This window comes from Fusarium flagelliforme, assembly GCF_020744385.1.
Source record: "Fusarium flagelliforme strain FIESC 12 MPI-CAGE-AA-0113 chromosome Unknown B0J16scaffold_2, whole genome shotgun sequence".
Taxonomy (NCBI): Eukaryota; Fungi; Ascomycota; class Sordariomycetes; order Hypocreales; family Nectriaceae; genus Fusarium; species Fusarium flagelliforme.
Genome location: NW_025763504.1, coordinates 2,262,245 through 2,287,606, shown reverse-complemented (window position 1 = coordinate 2,287,606; position 25,362 = coordinate 2,262,245). Strand labels below are relative to the sequence as shown.

Sequence of the window (25,362 nt, the reverse complement as noted above, 5' to 3'; positions counted from 1 at the left end):
GCTGAACTCAAGACACCCGGGCCGAGTGTGGGGCCGCCCGTCCGTCCGTCTGAGCCGGGGCTCCTAGACGGCTTTAACCCCGGACAAGGAACAGTCGATCCAAGTGGCTTGTCGTCAAAAGCGCCAAAATAACCACTTATTTATTATTCCTTGTTCCCCCCTATTTCGACTGCTTGGCTTCTCTGACCCTTTCAAGTCTTCTCTCATCTTCAGCTTGGTTTTGCCTTACTTTCTTTCTGTTCAATTCGCCTCATCAGTTGTGTTGCTTCAACTGCATGATCCCTACAAAAATGCAACATCCCACTTACACGATGCCGGCATCCCCATGTGTTTGCTCAGCCTCATATGATGATCTGTCTAGTTTCAGATACGATTGGGTGCCAGTACATATAATCGCCACGCTGAAGACATATTGTGGCGACATTAGCCTATCATCGTTCCCAATTGGAATCAGAAAGAATAATTGTCTACAAATTTTCTTCACTGCCTCACCTTGACGAATCATTGCGTAAACCCATTGTCAAGGTGCTTGGCCTGGCTTGCGCAAGCCTAGGGCTGGGGTACTATAAGAGAAGAAAGGCAACCGATCAAATGATTAAAAGAGTGTAACATTCAAAATCAATAACTGACCTAGCCCATAAACGCACTTCACCCTCCCTCGTTTCAGATATATCTACCGACAGATAATCCTGACAGATAAAGGAGATCCTTCAAGCTCAGACAATTTAGGAGCAAACCATCCCATCCCAAACACTTCCTGGAAAAGAAAGCAGAAACATGGTCCCCCATTTAACAAGCATAAACTCCATCGTTCATTCATTTTTAAAGCGTTAGCTCCAACCTTTGTTGTATCCTTCTTTCCTTTTCTCTTCTCTTTCTTTTTTTGTTTTCCGTCTATCATGCAACCGCCCGATGCAAGAAGCCTGCCTGCGCCTGCCGTGGTTCCTTCCCAATTGCTCTATCACCAATGTGACTGCGCTTGCCAGCAGCGGGGGGTGCCTGCCCTTCGAATGACGTTTGCGGAAGGAATTAATAGGGGAAACTGACATGTCTCGATTAGAAGGGACGACCCGAGTGGGAACCTTTTACTTACCTTTCTAAAAATCGATAGCACCATTTCGACTCTTCACAAACCATTTGGTTTCATGAACAGATCTCAACGACCAAGACCCGAGTCACTGGTCCATTTCCATATCATCAGAGAGCTCCGCCTCGTCACCATATTGGGCCATGTTCGAACGGGTTGTCGGATTCATGAGGTTGCCAAACTCCCTAAGTGTGTCTTCGATGCCAGTACGCCTTTCATCCATACCCATGCCCATTCCCTTTAGCCAAGAATCAACCAACCCTCCATGGGCCCTTTCGTTGTTGTTGTCATCAGTGTTGTCGACATCCTCGCGGTCCATATCTTCATCTGACTGGTCTTGGTCATCTCCGGTATCATGGGTTCCGAAAGGAACGTATTCATGAGCACTGTCATCGATTTGGGGAGATACAGACGAGTCTTGTCTCTCAAGAGTGTCTTGTTTGGTGTCGACGCGAGAAGGAGAGGCCATAGAGCCATCATTGTGATGGTTGTTTCCCGACTGGGGGATTCCGTTACTGCGTATGGCACGCTGCATCTATTAGCATGGCTCCTGACGAACATCGCTTTCGAGCCTACCAAGTCGCAAGGGATCCCACTTTGACCCATCAAGGTGGGAGGGAAGTAGCCAACTGCCGAACTGTCCTTGGATTCACGAGTGTCGTGTGCGGTAGGGGTGACGTCTAGGCGAAGGGCTTTGAAGCTGCGTTGCATACAATCAGGGAGTCCTCGGCGGCATTTGCAAACCCACCTGGTTTGCTCCAGGACACATGGCTGGGCGCAAGTGACGCACTTAGGAGTTGAGTCACCTGTATGGGCGTCCTTGTCAGCACCCATCGTGCAAACTGTTCCGGGGAATAGTTAACGATGCTTGGTCGATGCAAGATTGCTTCCTCCGCCGGCTCTGATGCTGGCCCCTTTCTTGGCGATAGTGGACAGGATGCTCAACCGGTAGGGAGGGGGGATATTATCGGCCTTTGCGCACAGTTTCCAAGTGGTAACTCGTCTCACTGTTGTTAATGGGCACGCGGGGTGAACTGTTACGGAGAGTCTTGGGACCAGACGTTCAATAGAACGACGGATCAGCTGGAGTACTGCGAAGAAATGGAGGCGGCGGCGCCACGTCTCCTTCCCAGGGTCAGATACTATCGTGCAGAGGACTTTGCGAGCATACCTGATAACTTTCTGGGGTTGGAAAGGAACTATCAGAAGAGACTCGATGGCTCAGCCGATGGTGGAAAAGAATACGTTACTGCCCGTTGAAGATATCGAGGTCGGGTTCGAAGGAAAAGCGAAGGTGGAAAGCTGGCCGCTCGATACTTCGGCCAGTAAGAGGGAGTCACGAACGACAAGGATATTGGCTGCAACAAAAAATGTCAACATATTACAGCGCAGGAGCCTTGGACTTTTGTTGGACAATAATGGAGTTACTGGGTCGTTCCTCCCAGGTGGAAGAAAAGCCGCCTTAGTCTTTGATTCGCTTCCCGTGGCCAAGTTATCTACCCCGTACACGCAGACACCTAAAGCCAGTGATCGCTTCGGGGAGTTTTGTCATTAATCGGGAGTAAGGCAACAAGGCGACCTAGAATATGGGCCGACAAATAGGAGAGCCACTGCGAGACTCCGCCATCGTTGGGGTTTGCATATGGACAAGGCTGACAGCATCTCGACGTCTCAACGGAATACACAGGTCCATGTTCGGGGGAGAAAGGCAATGGGAGCACTGTAGCGGGACGCGGAAGTCATATCGTCAAGGAGGTGGGAGCCAAGATTGGCATATCGACTCTTGAATGACCAAGGCGGACAATTTAGGACAATTCAGGAACAATCATCACAAACGGAAACTCCATCGGCAGCTTCCAATCGAGGATGAAAAAGTCAAGATATTCTAGAGGAGCAAAAACGGGGTATCCAGCTACTTAACTCCCTCCTCTCCCTTGAAGCCACTTCTGCGCTTGCAGGCTATAGCCGCCGTATATGCGCATGATCAACCTTCAGTTGACCCAACACCAACAAGAGCCGTATGAAACGCTCCATATCTGCAGCCGATCTAGGAAGTTCGGGTGAGGAGGTTGGTGGCTTTTAATCACCCAACCCAGCAGCTCAAGCAGGCTGTGGCTCTACAATACATGCGCCGTGGAGCCCGCCATCTCACACATACTGAGGGATGCAACAGAACACTTCACCTGTCGCTGGACAACTAGGAGTTGGCCCATGGGCTTACTCTTTGGGCCATTAATGATCATGCAGCAGCAAACTCCCCAAAAATATCAAAGTTTCGATCCCATGACTTGTTGATCAAAAAAGTATCTCAATGGGTTTGTACTGCATACTCCCTTTGCCTGATGTCTACTAGCAGCTGAGACAAAGGCTGCGAAGTGGCGTCGCAAAATTGGATTCATGCATACACTAACCATGGTAATGGTGTATAACATTATCTTCAATGAAACAATCTTGACAATTTGTCTTCAGTTACTGGATGGAGTTGAGGTGCGAATAAGTCAGTTCATGCGGGTGTGTCATGCACGACTTTTGGTGCCGCACTGCTGCTTCCGTTTTGCAGCCATCATCTCGTCCGGGGAGCAAGTGTTGGTCTCGGAATCCTACCCACATGTTCAGCGATCGTCTACGCGTAAGTGTGAACATCACTTGCAATGAAGAACGATAATGTTGGTAAAAGAATCATTTCGCACAAGAAAATATTTTACATTACACACAAAACTCCCTTGATCCGAGCAATGAAATACAATCTTAGTATACAAGCCAACGGCATCCATAACGACCACCAACAGAATAACCAGTCGTGCCAGACCACACAAAAGCAGAAATAATAACAACATCGCAAATCATCCGGTCATACAGCGTTGACCAAAAGAATCTCGCCAAAACCCAACACAGATTCCAGACGCCATGACGATATGTCAACTTCAAACAATGGCTCACTGCCGTCTCCGGGACGATTTACCGTCACGACTGGGGTATTCACTCGTTTGAGGATAGTCACGATAGCCCGAGTCAATGCGTTGTGGATAGGGCCATGGTGACACACCTCGCTGGGGATTTTGAGGCCTCGCATAGGTGCTGGTAGACCCAGAGAACTGGCTATCAAAACGTGTGATTGTTCCAACCGCGTCCTTGACCCCATACCGCTCAGGGTCTTCGACATGCTGTGCATAACGGGCGCCCGTGTTATATTGCTGCCCAGAGCGGACGTAGCTGGCAGTCCTTCGTGGAGGGTCGTCCCACGAATACTCATCGCCCGACAAATTCACCCGGTGGTGCGCATCGAAAGAATCGTCGTATTGTTGGGGACCAGCGCTGTACTCGAATTAGCAGACGCCCACCATTTCTTGAAACCTATGTCACATACCTTCCCTGATGGGCCAGTTGGGTTGATGGGGCATAGGAATATCCTTGTGCATATTGATGCGAAGGTGTGCCTTGATGATCCTGCGTGAAATAAGTTTGGCTGTTCGCCTGGGTCTGTTGCATTCGAGGATGACCCGGTGGGAGTTGGAAGGTTCCTTGTGATGAAGGTACAGGGCGTCGTGCTTGGAGTATATCTTGCGAGTCCCCATAGACTACATCTGTCCTTGGTTGGCGGGTTTGGTCTGAATATCTTCTATAAGGATCCATGTTGAGCAGACCACTCAGGGGCAGAGTCGACTGGTTAAGAATATATCGATATATTTGGTAATGGAATATACCAATACTTCGGTTTGAGTCAGGGTGGGATCTGGGATCGAAGTGGACGACTGAAGAGATGTATCAACGAACAAAAGGAAAAAGGGAATCGTGTTGCTATATGAACAAGCCTTTGAGAAAAGAGAAAGCAAGGCTGATCGCATGGCAGAACATGAAACTGACGATGAGCCCGAACTTTGACGAATTACATCTCGCGTTTAGGGGTTGAAGCTTGTCGGGTATGAATGTTTGACGAACGCCCATAAGGATAGGGGACTGCTGCCTGGATAATGAGATTCCGAAAAAGCCCAGGGTGGCATTGCAAGGAAATCTTCGACATAAGTTGTCCGTCCAGCCATACACGAAGCCATCGTAACCGATACAAAACTCAGTCGAGTCATTAGAAGGCACAATTATGCCAGCCTCAATTTGTGGCCGGTTGGTATTGGCAGAAATTGATATCACGAGGTTGCTGCTTGACGGTTTTTTTTCTTGGGCGGGAAAGGCACATTGTGAGAAGCTTCTGATGACGGCATTGCTGATTTCATCTCGAGGTACAGCCACTTAACTTGCCTAGAGTGCGTCAGAAGACAACGAAACTCGGTGGCAAGAGCTTCTTCGTATCCATGAACCCATGAACAAGAGACAATCAAGCTTTCAAGCTTCCCTGGTATACCTGGGCCCTATGACATACCGAAGTCATCCAGTTAAGGCGAGACAATATCATCGAAAGGATGTTATGGGGCTCGGACTGCCATAGATTTGGCGGATATGGGAGGAAAAGGCTGACTCAGGACAGGATTTGTTTGTGAGAGCTTCAAACTTACCACGGCCAAGGCTATGCTGCAATGCCGATCACTTCCATATGGTCATTGCTCGTGACACAACTTTGTTGTTGTATGCGCAAATCGACGAGGAAGAGAAACACATTTGTGGTGAAGTGAAAAGAGAGGACTCCCACAAGAAGAGAAACAATGCTATAGGGACACTATTGCGTTCGCGGATATGCATGTCGGCTTATTCTGTGGCATCACGCTTAAAATGGCCAATGAGTACGACGTCAATGATTCTGGCGACACATGCGATGGCTAGAAAGCCAGCAAAGAGCTCAGAAAGAACCCTAGGGATCCTGGTCTCTTACCGAATCTGCAATGTTTGCTTTTTCTTGGCATTGCGAATCTGGTTCGCATACGCGGAGACCAAGGACAGCGATTGCGATCCCTCGGGCGAGCATTATTCGGCAACTCCGAATATACAGCACATCTGATAGAGGAGCTGAGTCTAAGATGCAACTCTGGCGGGGGTTATTGAAGTACATTATGCGGCTGAATGCAGGGAGTTCAGTGCTACAGTTGGCTCTATGCTACGTCGTCATGTCATTTGGTTGGCTTAGACTTTCATCTTCAGCCCTCTTCTTCAGATTCACAATCAAAGGAAGAGATGAGAGAAGAGATGTACCATGCCGTTTCTATGGGATTTACACTACAGTACATCTTGCGGTTCTGAACAGGCGCATTGCGATATTCCTATCAAACGTTTACCCCGCCTGAGTTGGCTGGAAGATGCTGGAAGATGGTGTTGGTTCAACCGCTGGAGCTGAATAGACCTAACCCTGTCTCAAAATCCATGCATACCCAGCGGCTACTGCACGCTGTAATAGCTGTTCCAGTCTGTGCCACTTCCAAGCTGTAAAGTAATAGCATCATGGGCCATGTGCAACACTTGAGACATTGCATCCTCCATCAAATCGGAGATAGTGCCCGCTATGCAATAACGGCGCCAGTTATAATTGACTTGCAATCTAAAGCCCGATTGAGATGCGAACAGAGGGTAGTACTGTCTAAACCCGAGACCAATCGAGGACAACAGGGTTGCAGCAGGAGGTGCCGTAAGCAGCGGGATGCTTTGGCTCTTGGTTCTTCCTTCTCATCTCTTGTTTCTACCACGAGTCTGATGTTGATTTGAAATATGAATTAACTAGAAAAGGCCTCTATTGCTGTGTGTCAGAAGAAACCCGAATGTTGATGAGAGCCAGGTCGCTTACTAGATTGTCGGATACAATGATTCGTCTCTCGGTGGTTATCCATCCCAGTTGGATCACTGGCTTGCAGGTCAACACCCTGTGGACAGCCAACAGAGATTTCCTGCCAGTGTTTCTCTGTGGCACATTCTCTTGGTGGGGTCGTGGCCTTGCTCCCCCTTGAAGTTATACCATTATTCTCCATGTTGTTTTGCACCGTCTCTGAGTTTGGGGAATTAGGTGGCTTGAACCCTTCCCATGGACGATCAACATCCCATAACCAAGTCGATATCTCTGAAACCTCGTCGTCAGATTTGGAACAGAATTCTGTCTTGGTTCTGCCTTCGGTGGTGGTGGTGTATGCATTGGCCTGGCTGCGACCTAATGTCTCGGTGCTAACAGTGGACATAATACCGCTTGGGGCCGCAACAGCTATTTGCTTCCGATGGTTGGGAGACGCCGAGACATCTCCCATCTTCATGCTTTTACTATCTGTCGATTTTGAGGGGTTCATGGTTTACCTCAGCCAAGCAAATGTGAGTGCGTGATGCTGATACTCTCTTCAGCCATGTTCGCCCCCTTGGGGGCCTATACTTATATGGCGAGTGCGGCTCAGGAAATACCCGACTTCATTTCTAGTGAAGCTTGGGTAGTGACATTCATGCCTGAGACCATAAAATGATGGTAGTTGATGCAGCTCACGATCAAGCCTGCTCATGTTTATGACGAGCGTTACCCTCGTCTCTACCTACAGCTCACCCTGAACCACTGAATAACAACAGCCCCAAGGCTGAAACTATTTTTATCCAGCAAATATCATAGAAGCGAGCCATAACTTACACTGCCTTATGCTATCCAAGTACAGCCACAGCGAAAAGCCCAGAGTCTCCTGTCCGCAACTTGTCCAAAGACATTGGAAGGAAGCCATTACGTTGCATGGGGTATTCTGCATCAGTCGTCATCCGCATATCCCAGCTGGCGCTTGATACAGGTCTTGAGTCTTCTGCTTCTCAGCAATAATGTGGCGAGGAGAAAGACAACTGATGGGAAGCAGCCGGTTCAGAGACGTGCTAGACAACGTGTCTCGCGACAGGGATCGCCCTCTTTCTCATTTGGCTACTCGGGCCACGTCCAGTCATCAGCATATCACTCCTTCACTTTCAGCTTTACTTTCAAACTGTTGAATGAATGGCTACCGTAGTAGCCACGTCTAACAACGTTTTGAAGTACAAGCAGATTGCTACAATTACGCTATTTTCCGCTGCTTGCGAGTGAGTACTCAGCATCTCCAGCGAATACTGCAGGTTGTGGTAATGCCATTGTACATCATCTCTGCATGTCTCTTCTGGCACCTGATCAGTAGCGAAGAGTATTATTCTGCGCCGCTTTGGTTGTCAATTCCTGTTACACATCCTTCTTTTTCCGTACGTACCAAGATGTCCCTTGCTAACTGCAGCGGCAGTCAGCAACATCAGCTTTCACACTGCGCCCCTTCAGAAGCTTAATGCTATCACATGCCCGCATTTCAATGTCCGAAATCGAGGCGCTATAAGTGGTTGGCGACAAAACTGCGGTCATTATGCACAACGTCTTTTAGTCTCGCCTTTATTATGGAAGTGTGTGTCCGCCGGGTACCGTTACAAGTTCTCTCTTCAATAAGGCAACCGCATTGATGCGGTCTTGTTTGAAGATCATTCGCTGTTTCATTCAATCACCCGGAATCACCCTGAGAGAGTCGACGGACTCCAATACGTGGACAGGTCCTTGTGCGTGCTCGGACGGATCAACCGGACTCTGATTATCTGCTTCAGCGTGCTTCTAGTCAATTCATCGTCGACATCGAAAGTCAAGCATGTACAATTGATGCATGGCGCATCGCAGGAGTCGCCTCCCATGCGGCTTCCCGAGGTGCATACAGCACAACGCCTCATTACGCTGCCCTGGTACTGGGGCTTTCTCGATAGCTGGCTGAACAACACGACCTGAAACGATTCCGGGGTAAACATGGAGGTTTCCATCTGATTTAGTTGATCACAGAGTATAAACTGTAAGTCCCATTGTGGCATTGTGGGCGAGGTTGACCTCAGCATAGCCGTGGCTTACAATTCTCCTACTTCAAGAGATGGTCGGTGGGTTATCAGAAAAGGACATCGCTCAGCACTTTTACAATGAAAATCAAACAGAAACAAGGTCTTTTGATTGTGTCGTTAAAATCGAAGAGGCTGGTATGTGGTCATTGGTGGACAACCATCATTGGCTGGTGTGAGCCTCAGCGACAACGTTGCTCATTGACTAGAGATTAACGAATCAGTTACGCACTGCCGTCACTGACAAGGAAGTATGGAGTTAAAATAACGGACTAACAGTTACAGTACCACGTGTCAAGGTTGGAGTAGTCGCACTACCGCGGTGGTCCGGATCTGTCACGTTCTTGGCGATACGCGAACGAGTGACGTTGTCAGCCAGAAGAATCGACCCGATGGACTGTGCATGCTGAACGGTCTTGCATCAGCCAAGAATCCACGTATTAAAGTCAACAAGCGACTGGTCCGAGGCAAAGTTAAACTGCGATCCAATGTCAAAGCGATGAGCCCAACTCGGTGGGTTGGGCCGCCATAGTACACCAATTCACCCTCTGGTGATGAGCTTCCAATAAGCCGACCATTCAAACTGAAACATATGCATTCGTCATGACTTTACTGGAAGTGTGAAAAGGGTTTTGACGATGCCCAAGAGAATACTGAGTGCGCTGACCGCTGTGATTCGAGCGGTCAACAAGGATTAAGGCGAGTTGAGTCGTGGCTCGCCTCACTTTGTCAAGCTTACAGAACCCATGTCGACACTCCGAATCCTGCGTCGAATGATGTCCAATCATGCAAGAAGTGATGGCACTGCAGCTTCTGTGCAATCACACATGTATTTCTGGTGAGATGTAGCTGGCCCCGTGTTGCTGGTATGCTGCACAAGCGCGAGTGTGTGTGAACTCATCAGGGACCAGGTCTTATGCGGGAAGATTTGGTGATAGGTCATGTTTGAAGTTGATTGTAACTACTCGAAATAGGTTTAGAAAACTTGATGGCTCTCCTCTACGCCTACTGGTGCAAACTTTAAAGTTTAGCTGACAGTTTACATCGGTAAGGGTGATGTTGTAGTACAAGCCTTGATGACACCGCATTAACGCCCGACTTGAAAATATGATTTTTAATTGCCTAATAAGGAAAGTGATGAATGCAGGATATGATCCGTTTTAAACGGTTACAGTGTAGCTATATGTACTTGTTAGATTCACAATACAATGCTAAGTTTCAAGTCACTCATGTCACAATCAAGGTATTATAGGCACACATTTTTGGTGAATCGTCGTAATAAAATTTATACAAGAGACTTGCCTCTGAAAAGCCAGAGAACATATCTATATAACAGAAAGCCGTCTGCAAAAAAAGATGCAGTTCCATCGCTCTCCGCTGGGGAGAAGCGAAAATGATACTTTTGCTAGCCAACCCAAGCCATGCGGACGTCACGGACGTTTCACAAGATCATTGATTGTCTGTTCAGAACTGTTTTACGAGTTCTTTACAGAGCGTTGCGGGCAGCGCGGCGAGCACGGCGGCGGCGAGAAGAGCAGCCGGTCTTGGGAGGGTTGGCGGGGGTGGAAGGAGCCTGGGTAGGGGCAGCGGCCTCCTCGGAAGGCTTGACAACGGTCTCGAAGGTAGGAGTAGGGGCAGCGGCAGCGGAGGTCTCCTGAGCGGCGGGAGAGGTAGGAGCGGGGGCAGAGCCGGAGCCGGAGCCGGAATCGGAGGAAGAGCCCTCCCAGACGGCGGGGCCGGGGAAGTCGTAAGAGGTGGCTCCACCGTAGACATCGAAGACGATACCCTTGTCGGTGTACTTGTAACCGGTGTTGAAGTCGAAGTCCTGGTCAGGGACGGCAGTACCAGATCCAGTGATCTCAACCTGGGCGCAAGAGGGGTAGAACTGAGCACCGCGGGCGGCGTCCTCAGAGAAGGCAACGTTGGCCTCGTGACCGGCAATGATCTCCTGGCGGATCAGGTACTTGCCAGCCTTAAGGGCAGATGGGATAGTGACCTTGGCCATACCCTTGTCCTTGATGAGCTTGTCGACAGCCCACTCACCACCGTTGATACCATCCTGGGCAATCTTGGTCCAGATAGCACCAGTACCAGCATCCTCAGTGTAGGGAGCAATGTAGGTGATGATGGGACCCTTGTGGGATCCGTCAATGATATCGTCACCACGGGTGTTGTGGTACCACTCGAAGGTGAGCTCGTCACCAGCAGCGGCCTTGGCGAACTTGGGAGCGGCCTTGCCACCGTTGACGTTGCAGACGATATCGGCCTTGGTGAGGTCCTTGACGGGGTTGTTGTTCTCGGGGGATCGGATGTAGGTGTTGCGACCATCACCCTGGTCCTTTCCGTTGACCCAGAGGCCGTAGACCTGAGCGTGGGCAGAGACGGTGGTGGCCATGGCCAGAGTAGCGGCGGTAGCAGAGAAACGCATCTTGATAGATTTCTGTTTGTTGTTGTTTATAAAAACTGGTTATAAAGATTGGATTGAGCGAGAAAGTGATTCGCAAAGTTGGTGATAGTTTGGAAAGAATGAAGGATTGGCACAGCCAAATTGAAAGAAAGTGAAGATAGTGAGAAAAAAGAAGTGATTTTGCTACGACGAGTGTGGAGGGAAAGAAAGAAGAGTTGGTGGAGGACGACTGAAGCCAACTTATATATCAAATCTTCAGAGACTATCCCATCCTATCCTAGAGTTACACCCGACAACGAGGAAACTTCCGTCCGTTACCAGGATCAAGGGATACGATTTCATCTCATGCCCTGCCCTGTAATTAGGTTGATGATTAGGTCTACGCGTATCTACTGTCCCTAGACAAGGGATCTCAGGGGAGACACTTCAGGTGGTGACAGGGTCATGAGCGTCTCGCCTTTCAACTCCATAGCAATGCAGATACTGATAGACGGAAAAATAGAGATTCAATTTCAACGGTTCCCGGGTCGCTTACACTGCAGCCCTGGCCTGTCAAAGGGCCATGTCCCGCTAGGTTTGAGGCTCATGTCAAGTCTCTCATGATTGGTTAGAGGGATCAACGGTGAAACTGTCGAATAGTCGCCTTTAATATTAATATCGGAGCAAGAGTCTATTGTGAGATCTCTGAGCGCTAGCGTCCCTGATTTGGAACCCCTGTCCCTGCCCATGTCCTTCACCGTTTATCCACTTTCAACTGTCCTGACCTTCTTTTTCCAACTTGTCTCTCTTCTTTTTCTTCCATCCCCCGCTTTTTCCCACCTGAAACTTGAAATGGCTCGTTCCGACTGGGGGAGAAATTGTCAAGAGGCGGTTGACATATGTAGTTTCAAGGGGTTTCCCACTGTACTACTAGAGTTTATTATATTGTCCCTCGGGGAGTTGCGTACTCTATGAAACAGAGCCGTCTAATTTTTTGAGGCAAAAGTCTCGATGGCATCGGACGAGAATTGGAGAGTACAAACAACTGTGTTTCGACTTGTTTCTTGTCCATCAGGTTCTATCCAAACATCGTGTCATTTATCTGATACGCTTTAACTTTCAAGATGTCGAAACAGATATCATTGAACTAAATATATGATAGACATAGTCGATGGTGTAGTATTCGGTATATGATGATGGTGGCTCATATGCCGTGCCGATCTATGATCATAGTCAGCGTAACTAAACTCTCAACAACATTAATTTTAAGTAATAACCATATACATATGCTTCCTATGTAAAATTCTAGTCAGAATGCAGTGAAGGCGCCATTGAATGGTTAGCAAGGGTCTGTTTGAGCTTATCTGTCAATGCAACCCAAGAGTCGTATCCGTAGTCTCTAACAAGCTACGTTTGAGGGTGTAGCGCTTAGGTAGTTACCCTGATGGACGAGTGCAGATCTGATTTGAACGACACATGGATAATGACACTTACTTCACGATGTCGGAAACATTAATGTGCTACATATAAACAATTGAAGGTAGTAAATGGATTTGCTATTCAATCAGTATAGGAAACATAGAGGCGATACTGAAGCAATAGAGAACCAACGGGTCATTGGGGAAAGGATCTGACGCTAGAGTTAACGGATACAAAAATGAATATGCATAAAATATGTATCCATAGTTGTCAAAGTTAATGCAAACGATTTTAGGCATTGCGGTCCGAAAAGGCCGATCCTGATAAAGTTAGTCGGCAAGACGTACCGATTAACCAGCATCCGAGATCGCCCCACACCCATGGCAGCGTGCCGGTGATCGGCTCCGTGAGTGACCCATATTTCCCGAAACGCCTCCCGAGAGTCAGACTGACTTCAAGTTTACTTGACCTATCCGTACTCACCTACTTGTTGATAGAAGATGATAGTCTAAAACTCAGGGCACTATAGTAAAGAAATCTATGTACTCGCCTAAGGTAGCATAAAGTAACCAAAACATTTCGTCTCTTATGCTCTCGACAGCTAATTCTCATAATACCCTGACGCTTACCCTGAACTTATGCTACAGTATCTCAAGCCATCATATATTGGGCATTCAGGTCCCGTAGTTGACTTAACATCCATGTCGAGACAGAAGATAAAGTTAAGCTTGACGACTTAGTGTTGGTGATATAACAAAAACTTTAACACTATTAACTTCAGTCTTTGCACCTTCACTACCAATATTATGAAGGTGTTTTGAACAGAATATTCCCACGTCCAATAACTGGTGACATTTCCCGAGTTAGAACTCATTGCTGTGAGTCACTAAAATTGTAGCAAAAATATAAAATTGACAGCAACTTCCTCGTATTAAGATTTCTCATCTCTTTCTTACATTTGTATGTACACCTATTTCAGCTTCTACACATACCTTCCCCTACATACTCAAGTTACATACTCAAGTTACAAAACCTCACAATGGACAAGCCAACACACTTATTGTCACTCCCTTTCGAGTTAAGGGAGATGATATGGACATTTTGCTCTCCGGACCAGAACTCAAACGGATTGCTGAGATGTTGCCATCAGACAAGGAATGAGTTCTCCCCACATTGCAGACTCACCGAAGATGTTGAGAAGCTTCGGTCACTCCAAATCTGGGTGGATTCGACATATGAAGATGGAATCTGGCTCAAGTTTGACTACACATCGGGCAAGGACGGGTACACTCATCGCGCCATCAGCCAAGTTCGGGACATGGGCGACCCTATTGTCCAGATGTTCCTCAAGATCCGACAGGTCGACAAGATTGTGGTGAACCTACACGACCCAAGGAGGGGATACTTTGTCGGAGCACTCTTCATGATGATCGCCAAGGCAAGCGATGCCTATTTCTTCATGTCCCATATGCTACGGAACATCGACCCAGACCAGTCAGATATGGGACAGGTCGAAATCAACTTCTCAACAGAAGAAATGCAGCCTGGCCAAACAGAAAATGAAGCAAAGAACTTCTGGGAATGTCGCTCACCCAAGGTTCTTGCAGAGCCTATAAGGAAGCACTGGATCTATTCTGGGCCAATGCTCTGCTTCTACGAGTACTTCCTCATCAGTCATCCCTGTGTATTTCCGCACCCACCCACCATCAACTATTTAACATGGCCCAGAAGACATATCCACAGGAAGTACTCTGGTGATACTAGGTCGGCGCGGTTTTCTCATATTACATCTGTTCGTGGGTTTGGTAGACCCCGTGAACTATCGCCAAAAGCTGGATATGAATACATAATGCGAATTAAGGTACCTGGTCTCCCCGGCCGCTTTGTACACCAACAGAGAATCGCCGAGTTCGCCGCTGTCGCCATGACTGTACCTCGCTGTGATTCTTATCCTATAGCGGATCCAAACAGAGTACTTAGAGAATCCAGGCTTTATGAGTCAAGGCTTCATTGGCCGCATATTTACTACGACAAACAGAATCTTATGTCCAGATTCCAGTTCTGCCTGGACAATCTCCAGGGTCCAATCGGTGGGCACATGGACATGCTAAGACTGCATCGATTCAAGACCATGAACAAGTGCATACACAACTTTTTCGCTCGACAGAACAATAAGCTCTCAAACCGGGGAGGGCTTTACGGTGCAGCTACTGAGATGTCCAGGCGACTGGCTACGCTATTCGACCCTTTCGCCACGAACAATGTCATCAAGATGCGCCAGAGCTGCCCTCATATAAGGGCAGTCAAGTGGGCTACTGCCACTTCTTCTCCTCCACAGGAAGATGACACCTGGCTACAGCATTATCCCAAGGGTATTCGATATCACTGGGGTGGACGCAACCTCATCGAGTGGCGTTTTCGCTGGCGAACACAAGGAATCAGTTGGCAAGAAAGGAGTCAGTATAAATTAGAGAAATGGGGGTGTAACTCTGTACGTCTGCATCAATGGTGGGAGTGTGTAGCTTCCTATCAAGACTCGGGGGTCATACTCAACCAGCTCGCACTTACCCGTGAACGAGAGGCTTTAAAGCGGCTTCTCCCACACGCTGCAGACAGTGAATCACCAATACTGATACGACGGGATCGGGACGAATGTATTTATCGGCACGCCAGAAGAGGTTGTGAATATACGGCTTCCGATTTCTGTTTCATGGCTTGGAGTTGTTGGCGCTGGGCTGAATTGGCGGGAAATGAGACATTCTATAGCACATATCGAGATGGATTGCCAGGTCATTTACGTGGGACTCCCAATAGGGTGTTTTATGGCCCAAATGGAGAGTTAGATTATCGTGAGTGGTTTCTCAACTTCAAGGGGGTACGAGACTGAGGGCCGTTCAGATGAGTACAGATCAGACGGTTAGCACCCAGATCTATTGATCGGGGTGTTAGAAGAGTTAGGCGTCAGGAGTATAAGAGATGAAACAATTTAGTTACTTTACGCGAGCTTAGGCTGGCTCTTACGATCATGATTTCTGGTATCCTATATATGATTACAAGTCTAGACGAGATACCACGTTCGCTGTACACTGGCTCCATATACGTAATATATAACGTCAATTATTTATCTACCTACAAGCCCTGTGCGTCTCTATGTTGGCACCTATCAGAGATAGGAGTTTCCAGGCAATACCACGGGGAGGTATAGAGTCCGACTTCATTGCCCATAAAAATATTAGGAGGAAAACCCTCCGTACGCAGCAATAAAGAGCAAAACACGCAGAAAAGAGCAAAACGAGCAAAACAAAACGCAAGTCGCTGACAGCAAGAGAATAACAACATGCAAATACAAGACGCTAAACAGGACAAAAAACAAAACAAAAACAAAACGAAAGACAAAAACGAAAGCAAATGATGAGTGACGTGAAGAGAAGAGAAGGGGGATTCGAGAAGAAGAAGAGCAACTTATACCAGGCACACACCTTGGTTTCGGGTCTGGCCCGGCTATTTCAGTCCTCTGCTTCGTCATTCGAAAGGGAGATCCTGACATTACTGCCTTGGGCCAGTTTGCTTTCCAGGAGTTTTATCAGTTGGCCAGGAGTCGAAGTCGTAGCGAGTTGGTCGTCCGGGCGGTAAGGTTCGTTGATCCCATCGTAGCCAGAGTCTGTGGAAGGGGTAGGGTTCCTGTCCTGATCAGTTATCGGATACATGTTAAAGCTGACGAGTACAAGAATATGAGCGAGTGAATGAGAGCAGAGGATGAGGAAGGGGCTGGGTTCATGTCCTGATCAGTTATCGGGTACATGTTAAAGCGCATGATGGATGGGAGCAGGGGCTGGTGTACAGTCGATAGGTAAGGATGTAGAGAGAAAAGAAAACAAAACAAAGGGGACGGGGCACTCACCGTTCTTATAGATGCAATGGATGCTCCGGCAACCATTAAAACACGACGGCAGCGCTTTCCTGATGTTAGGGAAAACGACACATGACGCGCCACCCAGGCAGGCGTGTATCAGGTATCTAAGGCAACGTCATGAGTACCTGCCTTAGTACGTACAACAACAATGGTGGACAAGGTCAATGGACTGAGCTTAGTGTAGGAAGGTACGGTTAATCATGAACAATTCAATGTACCTGCCTACATTAAATCTGTGGCAAGCTGATGACCCCGAAATGAAGAAGGGATGTCCCAGATCCTTTCCAGCATGGACCTACTGCTACGATGATGGCAGGTGTACTTCTCGGCGCGACAGACCTAGATGAGGACAATTTGCCATAGTACTAGGTAGGTATTATTCATGTGGATGTCAAGTGTCAGCCTTGTAAGAACACCCCAAGAAAATCTTGGACGTATATGTTGTAAGGTAGTTTTGCAAAATACCTAAACACCATAAGTGTAAGGGATGAAATAATTTAGTTGCTTTATACTAAACCTTGAGAGGAGAGTAACACTGCATTCATACGTTAAGTCGAATCTCAACCCTCCTTAGCCCGTAGTTCTTTATACTCAGGGATCCTCCACGCCCCTCTATCCTCTGGCAAGATAGCAAGTATAGCCTTATCAATCCTAAGCTTCGTAATCAACCCTATGATCCAATATTGCAACTTGATCCCCAACTCGGTACTTGGATACGCAACTCCAGGTACGAACGAAGGCAGTTTCTGAGACTTTTCAACAAACGGTCTCAGCGTATCTTCATACGCCTTTAGCGCTCTGGGTATATCGTGGCCATGTCTCCCAATCTCACCACCAAGGACACAGGCTCCTACTATGGCGAGTGTAGTTCCTACGCCTGATAGGGGTGATGGTGCATAGCCTGCGTCTCCCAATAAGACAACTCGTCCCTTTGACCATGTCTTCGTCTTGACTTGTACCACGGACTGTGCGTAAAAGTCCTCCGTCTCGTGCATTGCTTTGAGTAGTCTCGGCACTTGCCAACCCGCATCCTTGAAAACCTCCTCAAATAGCTTCTTCTGCGCATCAACGCCTTGACTCATAGCTTTCTTGAACTCATCAAGATGAGACATGGTGAAAAGATACGCCTGGCCGCTATCCTTGGAATGCCAACGTGTTGAGATAACACGGCGGCCTGGAGCGCTATACACTGTTGCCAAGTTCTTGTCGCCTGCTTCTCTTGGAAGATTATAGTAGCATCCATTGAGGTTCAAATCGCGCACTTGAACTGCGTCTGGTTCATCTGCGAAGAGCTCCCTCCTGAGTCTTGAGCCCTGTCCGTCTGCAGCAATGACAAGATCGTAGCTCTCATCACCCCCTTGAGAGAACTTGACATTGACCTTATCGCCAACGTTCTCAAAGCTCTCAATCGACGTTCCGAAGCGATACTCAGCTTTATCCTTGGTCGCTTCATAAATAATCTTGCACAAATCCCCTCTCATGATTTCGAATTCACTCGTGAAAGACTGTCTTCCTTTCCCCGAATCATTCTTCTCAAGCAGAGCTTTCTGTCTTCCTTGTGAGTCGACCCATTGGAGTCCATGCTCATCAACTGCGTTATTACGGATATCTTCTAGTATCCCCATGCGCTTTGCTGCTTCAATGCCCTGTCCGCGAATGTCGATTTGTTGACCTCCAGTTCGTAATGAGGGAAAGCGTTCTATTATGGTGCAAGAATGGCCTAGACGGGAGAGCCAGAAAGCAGCGGATGGACCGGCAATTCCACCGCCAGATATAAGGACTCGAAGTTTGGACATTTTGGCCAACAGATATGCCTATAAATGAACCAATGTCCACTAATTGTAATCTTATGATCAAGAACTCATGAACATGTGTAATTGAGATGTTAGTTTATAAAAGAAATGAGACACTTAAAAATACAAAGACCCTGAAATCTACAACAACCGAAGCTAATGAGGTTCCGAAAATCAGGGTCCTTGTTGACACTTGGCAGCTTTCTCATTCAAGGCTGACAACTGAACATGGATTGTGAATGTAGGTGTCATTGATTCCTGCAGTTGAAACTCTTCAAAACAAGAAATAAAACGGGGACTTATGTTGCAGCGACAGCTAAGGAATCTTAGTTCCTATACTAAATCAGGAACTGAAGGATCTAGCGTATTTACAGAGGAAGTTTAAAACAACCCATCACAGCTCCCTTCCAAGCTTCAATACAAATGCATCGATCAAGTTGAGTAGTGGATTCATGGAGGCTTGTGTTCTATTCTATGTATGTGTGGTCCTACCCAGATTCCATCTATTACTTGCTTATCTTTATTGCTCAGACCGTAGATGCCCATGTAAAACGCTCCTGCTCGAAGGCATCATAAGTTAGATCAGTTTGATCCAGACGCAGTCGCCTTCTTTGAAAGCACAGCATCGTCCACACTTGGCGGTGCAGGAATGTCAACACCTTCAACCCGGTACTCCAAACCAGGATAGGCATCGCTGACAACAAGGACATCAAACTTGCGAGCCTGCCCAGCCTCGCCTGGGGGAAGCTTGATGGTTGCCTTGGCTGTAGGTTTGCTGCCAGCTTCGAGCTTGCGATTACCGCTCGTCCAGCCTACACGCTTCACTGCGGTAACCTCGTCACGCGTTAAATCCGCCACGATAACAAACCAAGACTCGCTCTGAGGCTTGGGGAACTTGGGGGCATAGATGCGAGCTTCGCGTTCCACAATTTGGTTCAGTCGCTTCAAGTTAATCGTAATCGAAAGAGCATTGGCCTCAGCGATGGAAACCTCCACGTTAGGCAAAATCGATACCGCACGAGTGAAACGATTGTGCTGACTGGCAGGAACACCAAGCTTCTTAGCAAGCTGCAACGCCTGAGGCTTAGTCATGGCGCTGATCTTGGAAAGTGGTGTGTCGTTCTTAACGTCAGGTTCGATGTTGGGAAGAATAGACACCGGCGCGTCTGTGGGCCAACGAGCTGACTTCACAGATTGCAAAACTGCCATCATCTGCAAGCAACTCGACAGGTATCCCAACTCTGTGAGAACATCGATAGAAGCTTGAACAATACGGATAGCTTGGTCGAGCACACTGGTTTGATCACCAACATAATCAGTGATGGGGAGCTCAATCTGAGACATGTGCGCCTGAAGCAACAGGAAAGCCTTCACGTGAGGATCCCACATGGGAAGCCCAAAGGCGTGGCCAGGGAATGGCAGGTTATCAGAAAGGGTATTGTTGATGAGATCTTCGTTGTGGCGCACAGGAAGCTCATCGTACTCAGTAGCACGAGACATCCAAGATAGAGCATCGAGGAACGAGGCTTGGGCCTTGGCGTGCTTCACGAGGTGGCGAATTGTCTTGTGCGACAAGTAGTAGTAACTCATAATCTTGCCCAGAGGCGTGGAATCAACATCGCCGTTGGGGAAGACCTCAACACACTTGGAGTCGGCAAGCTCGTTCAATGACTTGTTGACCATCTCGATCATGTAGTCGTTCGCAAGCTGCTGAGCCGCGATGCTATTGTGCTCTTCAGCTGAGATCTCCAGACCATAGTACGATGGGTTCTTGTGCAGACGTCGGAAGAAGAATGTCCATGTCAGATAGTCGAGGGCATCCTGCTTGGTAACGATGGTCTCAGCAGAGATTTCGGCACCCAAATGGTTGTCCAAGACAGTATGTAGAGAAGACTCAACAGGGAAGCCTGTGTGGAGGAAGTGCTTATAGAAGTCCTTCTTGGAGTCCTTCGTGAAGATACGAGCAACTCCTGAGTTGTCGAACTGAGGACGACCAGCTCTTCCCAGCATCTGCAGAACATCAGTCAAATCCATGTCCTTGTATGCCTCAATCTTGGCGTCAAAGAACTGAGTGCCCTTGACGACAACCAAGTGGGCAGGCAAGTTGACACCCCAAGCAAGGGTACTGGTGGCGACTAGGATCTGGATCTTGTTGTTCAAGAAGAGCTCTTCAGCAAGCTGTCTATCTGACTCGACTAGACCAGCATGATGAAGACCAATACCAAAGTTGATAGCTTCCTTCAGTGCATCGTCCTTGACACGAGCGAGGTTGAGTTGTAAGTCATCCTCATCCATGTGAAGGAAGCGTCGAGGGTTATCCTCCATACCACAAAAGTTGATAAGATCCTTGGCGGTCAAACGAGTCTGTCGTCGTGAAGGCACGAAGACAATAACAGGCTTATCAGGACTGTGATTTTTGACAGCCAGGAAGGTAGGTCGGTTCATCGATTGCATCAAAGGACAGAAACCCCTAACTTCAGGGAAGCCATCAATATACAGCTCAAGCGGAACAGGACGAACCGAGTGCTTGAAGTTGAAGAGGCCCTCCTTAACACCCAACCAATTTCCAAGATCAGTCGCGTTAGCACAGGCTGTTGACATGCCCAGGAGTCGAACAGCATTCTTCGTGGAAGAAGCGATGTAGTTCATACGAGATACAATGATCTCAAGAATAGGACCACGGTCGCCAGCCAAAAGGTGGATCTCGTCAATAATGACCAGACTGACCTGTCGAACGTATCCTCTTGTCTGCCAAGAACGAGAGATACCGTCCCATTTCTCAGGGGTTGTGATGATGATATCAGCATCCTGGATAGTTCTAGTATCAGGTGTGTTGTCACCAGTCAACTCGACCAGCTTGAGACCCAAAGGTCGTGCCAACCGTACACCCCAGTCCTTGACACGCTCACGGACGAGCGCTTTCATGGGTGCAATGTAGACAACCTTTGACTTGGGTCTCTCTCGGAACGCCCACCACATAGCAAGCTCAGCAGCCACTGTCTTTCCACTACCAGTAGGTGATCCAAGGAGCACATTGGCAGGAGTGTGGTAAAGAGTATGGAAGATCTGGGTCTGCATGGGGTTAAAGAAATCGAAGCGCTTCGCATAAAGTTCCTCCAATGCTGGGTTCTTTAGAGCAGAGATAGGCAACGGCTGTAGGTTCAGGAGTTCAGTATAGACACTCTCTGTGTCAGGGCGAATGAGGTGCTGGAAAGAGACTGGAGTAACGGTTTCTGCGCCTAGCCACCTATCCGAGACGGCTCGGACGTAAATCTGACTAGGGAGAGGATCCGAAAGAGGAATTGTAAAGTTGAGCTCATGATCATCATGTAACTTTCTCCTGTTAAGGATGAAGAACTCATGGTGATAGATCTCTGATGTTTCGGAATTCTCAACCCAGATGTAGAACGACTCGGAAGTTCCATGAATCTGGTCGTGCCATCGGAAGTCAGGAATAACAAAGAGCTTAATGCGTAAAACATCTCGGTTGAGAGGTGCAATCTCAGCCTCGACATGAACGGTAGGGAAGTTGTTAAGGATCTTTGCAATGTTTTTACCGGCACCCTGGTTGTGGATTAGACCTCCGATCTCTGCAGGCTCCATGTCCTTCATTGTCTCAATAGTCAGGTTTTCCTTGGTATCGAGCTGGTTAAGAACAGATTTTGCAAGGTCGAATTGATGAAGAGGGTGCTGGTAAGGCCAGATGCGCTTCTCGATAGACTTGGCAAGAGTCAGCAGTACGAGGCATTGATGACCCCATCGGCGGTTCAGGGCAAGCATAAAGAGCGCTCGACAAATACGTCCAGACTGCTGAGCGACGTAGTTCATGTCGTTGGAGAGGGCAAAGTCTTCTGGCTGAGCTTTGGAGATGTATGACTGAAGGAGAATATTTGTCTTGGCTTGAGGTGTGTCGATGCCACCGTCGACATCGCAAGGAATGATTTCCCGTCGCAGATGAGTCAACTCCTTCTCTTCACTGTCCCTAGATTGGATGTTGTCAAACTCTCCACTCATACTGATCATCTTCAGGATATCTGCTTCAGTAGCCTGGGGCTGCATCATGGCGTTGAACAACTGAATACTTGTATGGAGGATGTAATATTGACTGGCGATTCGTCCAATATCCTTGCTTCGAAGTTCATCTGTCCTCTCGTTGTAAATGATCATCTGACATTGCTGCAGAGTCTTGGCGGCCTGGATTGCAAGCTGTCGACGTCTTTGAACCAGATTCGGGTCGTCTCGGATTTCTGCCCATTCAATACCATAGGACATGGGGCTTCTCTGCATGCGCACAAAGAGGTAAGAGTATCCAATCCACTGAACGGCATCGGGGATGGAAGTGACGGTACCGAGAGCAATCTCGGCGTTCAGATTGTCCACCAGCTTTGTAGAGAACTTAGACTCAATTGGCTGCTGCTCCGTAATAGCGGTAAGGTAATGGGTGAGCTTGTCATGGGTTGTGCAAATCATACCAATACCAGTATCCTCGAACTGAGGACGACCAGCACGACCGAAAATCTGAAGCACGTCTAGGATACCCAAGTCAACGAACTTACCATCCTGAGCGCTGTACACTTGGGTTCCCTTGATAACAACTGCAGCAGCGGGCAAGTTGACACCCCAAGCCAGGGTGGCGGTACAGCAAAGAACTTTCAAAACACCTTCTCCAAAGAGTCTTTCCATCAAGTTTCTGTCAGATCTGGCCATACCGGCATGGTGGACACCAATGCCCTTGGACAATAATTCGCGAATCTCCTTCGACTTGGATTGCTTAATATCGCGGGAGGCCTGCTCAAATCCAGGATGATAAGTGGGATCGAGGAGATCTGCACACATGGCGTCGATAGCTTTCTGATGCAGCATGCGTGCCGTGAGCTGCGTATCTCTTCGAGAATGAACAAACACCATGATTTGGTGATCACGCTCAAGCATTTCCTTCACCTTGTCAAATGCAACTTGATCGAGGTTTTCTTTGGATTGTTTAGTGCCTGCCTTTCCCTTGACTCCAATAAAGTGCTGCTCAAGAGGAACAGGACGGAAAGATGCATCAAAGTAAAACAAGCCAGCATATTTGTTGACTTTCAAGAAATCGGCGACATCGACATAGTTGGGCAGTGTAGCACTGAGACCGACAATTCGAATGAGAGACTGTGTACTCTCGACCTGTCGCTCCGTTCGAGCCACAAGAGATTCCAGCACGGCACCTCTTTCGTCATGAAGCATATGGACTTCATCAATAATAAGAAGTCGGACCTTCTGAACAAGTTCTGTGTCTCCGGTACCCTTTCGGGTAACAACGTCCCATTTCTCAGGGGTCGTCACAATGATTTGAGTCTGGATGATCTCGGACTTCGTAAGTTGCATATCTCCAGTGTACTCTCGACATTTGACACCAAGCCAAGCTAGACGCTTGCCCAGCTTTTCTGTGACTTCAGCAGCAAGAGCTTTCATGGGAGCAACATAAACGATCTTGAAGTCATCGGCGTTGACTGCAAACTCGGTGGCTGTCGGGTTTTCGAAGGGGTTGGGCTCAACATTCTGGGCAATAGTTTGGAGAATGGTAAGCATAGCGGCGTCTGTTTTACCAGCACCAGTGGGGGCACAGATCAACATGTTCTCGCTGGTCTTGTGAGCAACGGGATAAACAAGACTCTGCATTCGGTTGAGTGTCTTGTAGCCCTTGAAAGTATTTCGGCATAGTCCGTTCAACTCGCTGATAGGAACGAGTCGCTGTCCGGGACCCAGTGCACCCTTTTTGCCGGCGGGAATGAAGTACTCCTCGTATTTGTCGAACGATAACCGCTCGCTTCCGACTGGCAGACCATACTTCTTTCCGGCATAGCTCAGTGTGTTGCCAGCGCTGTAGGCTTTGTAAACGTGAGGATACTGAGGTTCTTTCGAATGGGCCGGTGCAAGCGTTGCAGACTTGTGAACTTGGTCTTGTCGACGTAAATTCTCCTCTCTTTGAGCTTTGGTTAAGAGTCGAGGTCCGCTAGAGCTTCCTTGGCCCTGTTCGTTGACAGCGGAAACGATCTCATTTCTGTGTCCAAGGATCTCAATGATGAAATCGAGATCATCAAATCCAACCAAGTCGGTCAGCTGGATCTGCAGCTCATCATCAGAACGGCCAGAGTTGAGAACGCTCATGATCTGGCTCTCAAATACATCGGCTGAGAGACCATTCTTCGCTGCAATGGCCGAGCACTTAATCGCGAACCATTCAGCGCCGTATTCCGCCGGACCTGATCCATCGGGAGCTTCTCCATCGGCGAAGTCGCTGCTCAAAGCTTCCTGGTCGTCATCGGAGATAAAGTCCCAGACATCCTGGCCGCTGTTTCCACTTGAGTAACCGCCAAATTCGTCCTCGTCAAGGTCGAGGTTGTCTTCAACTTTTCCGTTCTCTTGGGGGATCTTTAATTTGGCGATAGCCTCTTGCATGGCCGCAAACTGCTCCCGCCACTGCGCCTCTGCAGCGCTCAGTTGTTCAGATGCCATGATGTAATCGATTTTATCTTGTTGCCTGATAGTAGACTTGTTGAATCACAGCCAGTATTGTGTTGTGTTATGGTGCAATAGGGTCGATATTCTGCTGCCTATACTTGAGGTGGCAGTCTCGATCCTTTTGACTTCAACCTTGACCAAAGTTGCTTGTCGAGGATTGGCTCATGACGGTGGATTTGTCGTTCTTTCAAAGAGTCATACCGTGCTTCAGTAAGTGGCCAGAGTAGGACCCCACTAAACAAGCCCCCGCCCAGACGCCAGTGAGTACCTACAAGCACTAAACTTCCCTTGGAACTGTCGGCGACGTGGGGAACATGTGACGCCCCTAAAGTCAAGTCAAGTCAAGTCTTATGCATTACTTACGGTGACGGAGGTTTACAGCAATCGATCAACCCCAGACCGAGAGTTTCCTTTCTCCGACATCCTCAGACCTCACTCTTCCGCTACTGAAGTCGCCCTATTGCGCACCGCAACC

At 48.2% G+C, this 25,362-nt stretch overlaps 6 protein-coding genes across 6 annotated transcripts; 1 reads left to right on the top strand and 5 right to left on the bottom strand.

The window, feature by feature from the left end:
- Positions 1-1,038: 1,038 nt before the first annotated feature.
- On the bottom strand, positions 1,039-2,114 carry B0J16DRAFT_61196 (uncharacterized protein). Its single transcript, XM_046134157.1, has 2 exons — positions 1,664-2,114; positions 1,039-1,616 (listed from the first exon to the last, which is right to left on the bottom strand). Exons 1-2 carry the CDS (start codon positions 1,919-1,921, stop codon positions 1,176-1,178), a joined length of 699 nt encoding a protein of 232 aa, XP_045986387.1. The 5' UTR covers positions 1,922-2,114; the 3' UTR covers positions 1,039-1,175.
- Positions 2,115-4,023: 1,909 nt separating this feature from the next.
- B0J16DRAFT_380367 (uncharacterized protein) lies at positions 4,024-4,720 on the bottom strand (the record flags this gene model as incomplete). Its single annotated transcript, XM_046131068.1, has 2 exons — positions 4,024-4,402; positions 4,455-4,720. The coding sequence occupies 2 exons, from the start codon at positions 4,718-4,720 to the stop codon at positions 4,024-4,026; spliced, it is 645 nt and encodes a 214-aa protein (XP_045986386.1).
- Positions 4,721-10,134: 5,414 nt separating this feature from the next.
- Positions 10,135-11,467, bottom strand: B0J16DRAFT_333166 (glycosyl hydrolase family 61-domain-containing protein). Its single transcript, XM_046126789.1, has one exon. It carries the CDS (start codon positions 11,301-11,303, stop codon positions 10,362-10,364), a length of 942 nt encoding a protein of 313 aa, XP_045986385.1. The 5' UTR covers positions 11,304-11,467; the 3' UTR covers positions 10,135-10,361.
- A 2,252-nt stretch (positions 11,468-13,719) lies between these two features.
- B0J16DRAFT_368716 (uncharacterized protein) lies at positions 13,720-15,567 on the top strand (the record flags this gene model as incomplete). Its single annotated transcript, XM_046130238.1, has 1 exon — positions 13,720-15,567. One exon carries the CDS (start codon positions 13,720-13,722, stop codon positions 15,565-15,567), a length of 1,848 nt encoding a protein of 615 aa, XP_045986384.1.
- A 1,586-nt stretch (positions 15,568-17,153) lies between these two features.
- Positions 17,154-18,460, bottom strand: B0J16DRAFT_411190 (uncharacterized protein; the record flags this gene model as incomplete). Its single annotated transcript, XM_046133214.1, has 1 exon — positions 17,154-18,460. The coding sequence occupies exon 1, from the start codon at positions 18,387-18,389 to the stop codon at positions 17,154-17,156; it is 1,236 nt and encodes a 411-aa protein (XP_045986383.1). The 5' UTR covers positions 18,390-18,460.
- A 220-nt stretch (positions 18,461-18,680) lies between these two features.
- B0J16DRAFT_333159 (Sec63 Brl domain-containing protein) lies at positions 18,681-25,049 on the bottom strand. The gene has a single exon (XM_046126788.1). It carries the CDS (start codon positions 24,879-24,881, stop codon positions 18,969-18,971), a length of 5,913 nt encoding a protein of 1,970 aa, XP_045986382.1. The 5' UTR covers positions 24,882-25,049; the 3' UTR covers positions 18,681-18,968.
- Positions 25,050-25,362: the final 313 nt, after the last annotated feature.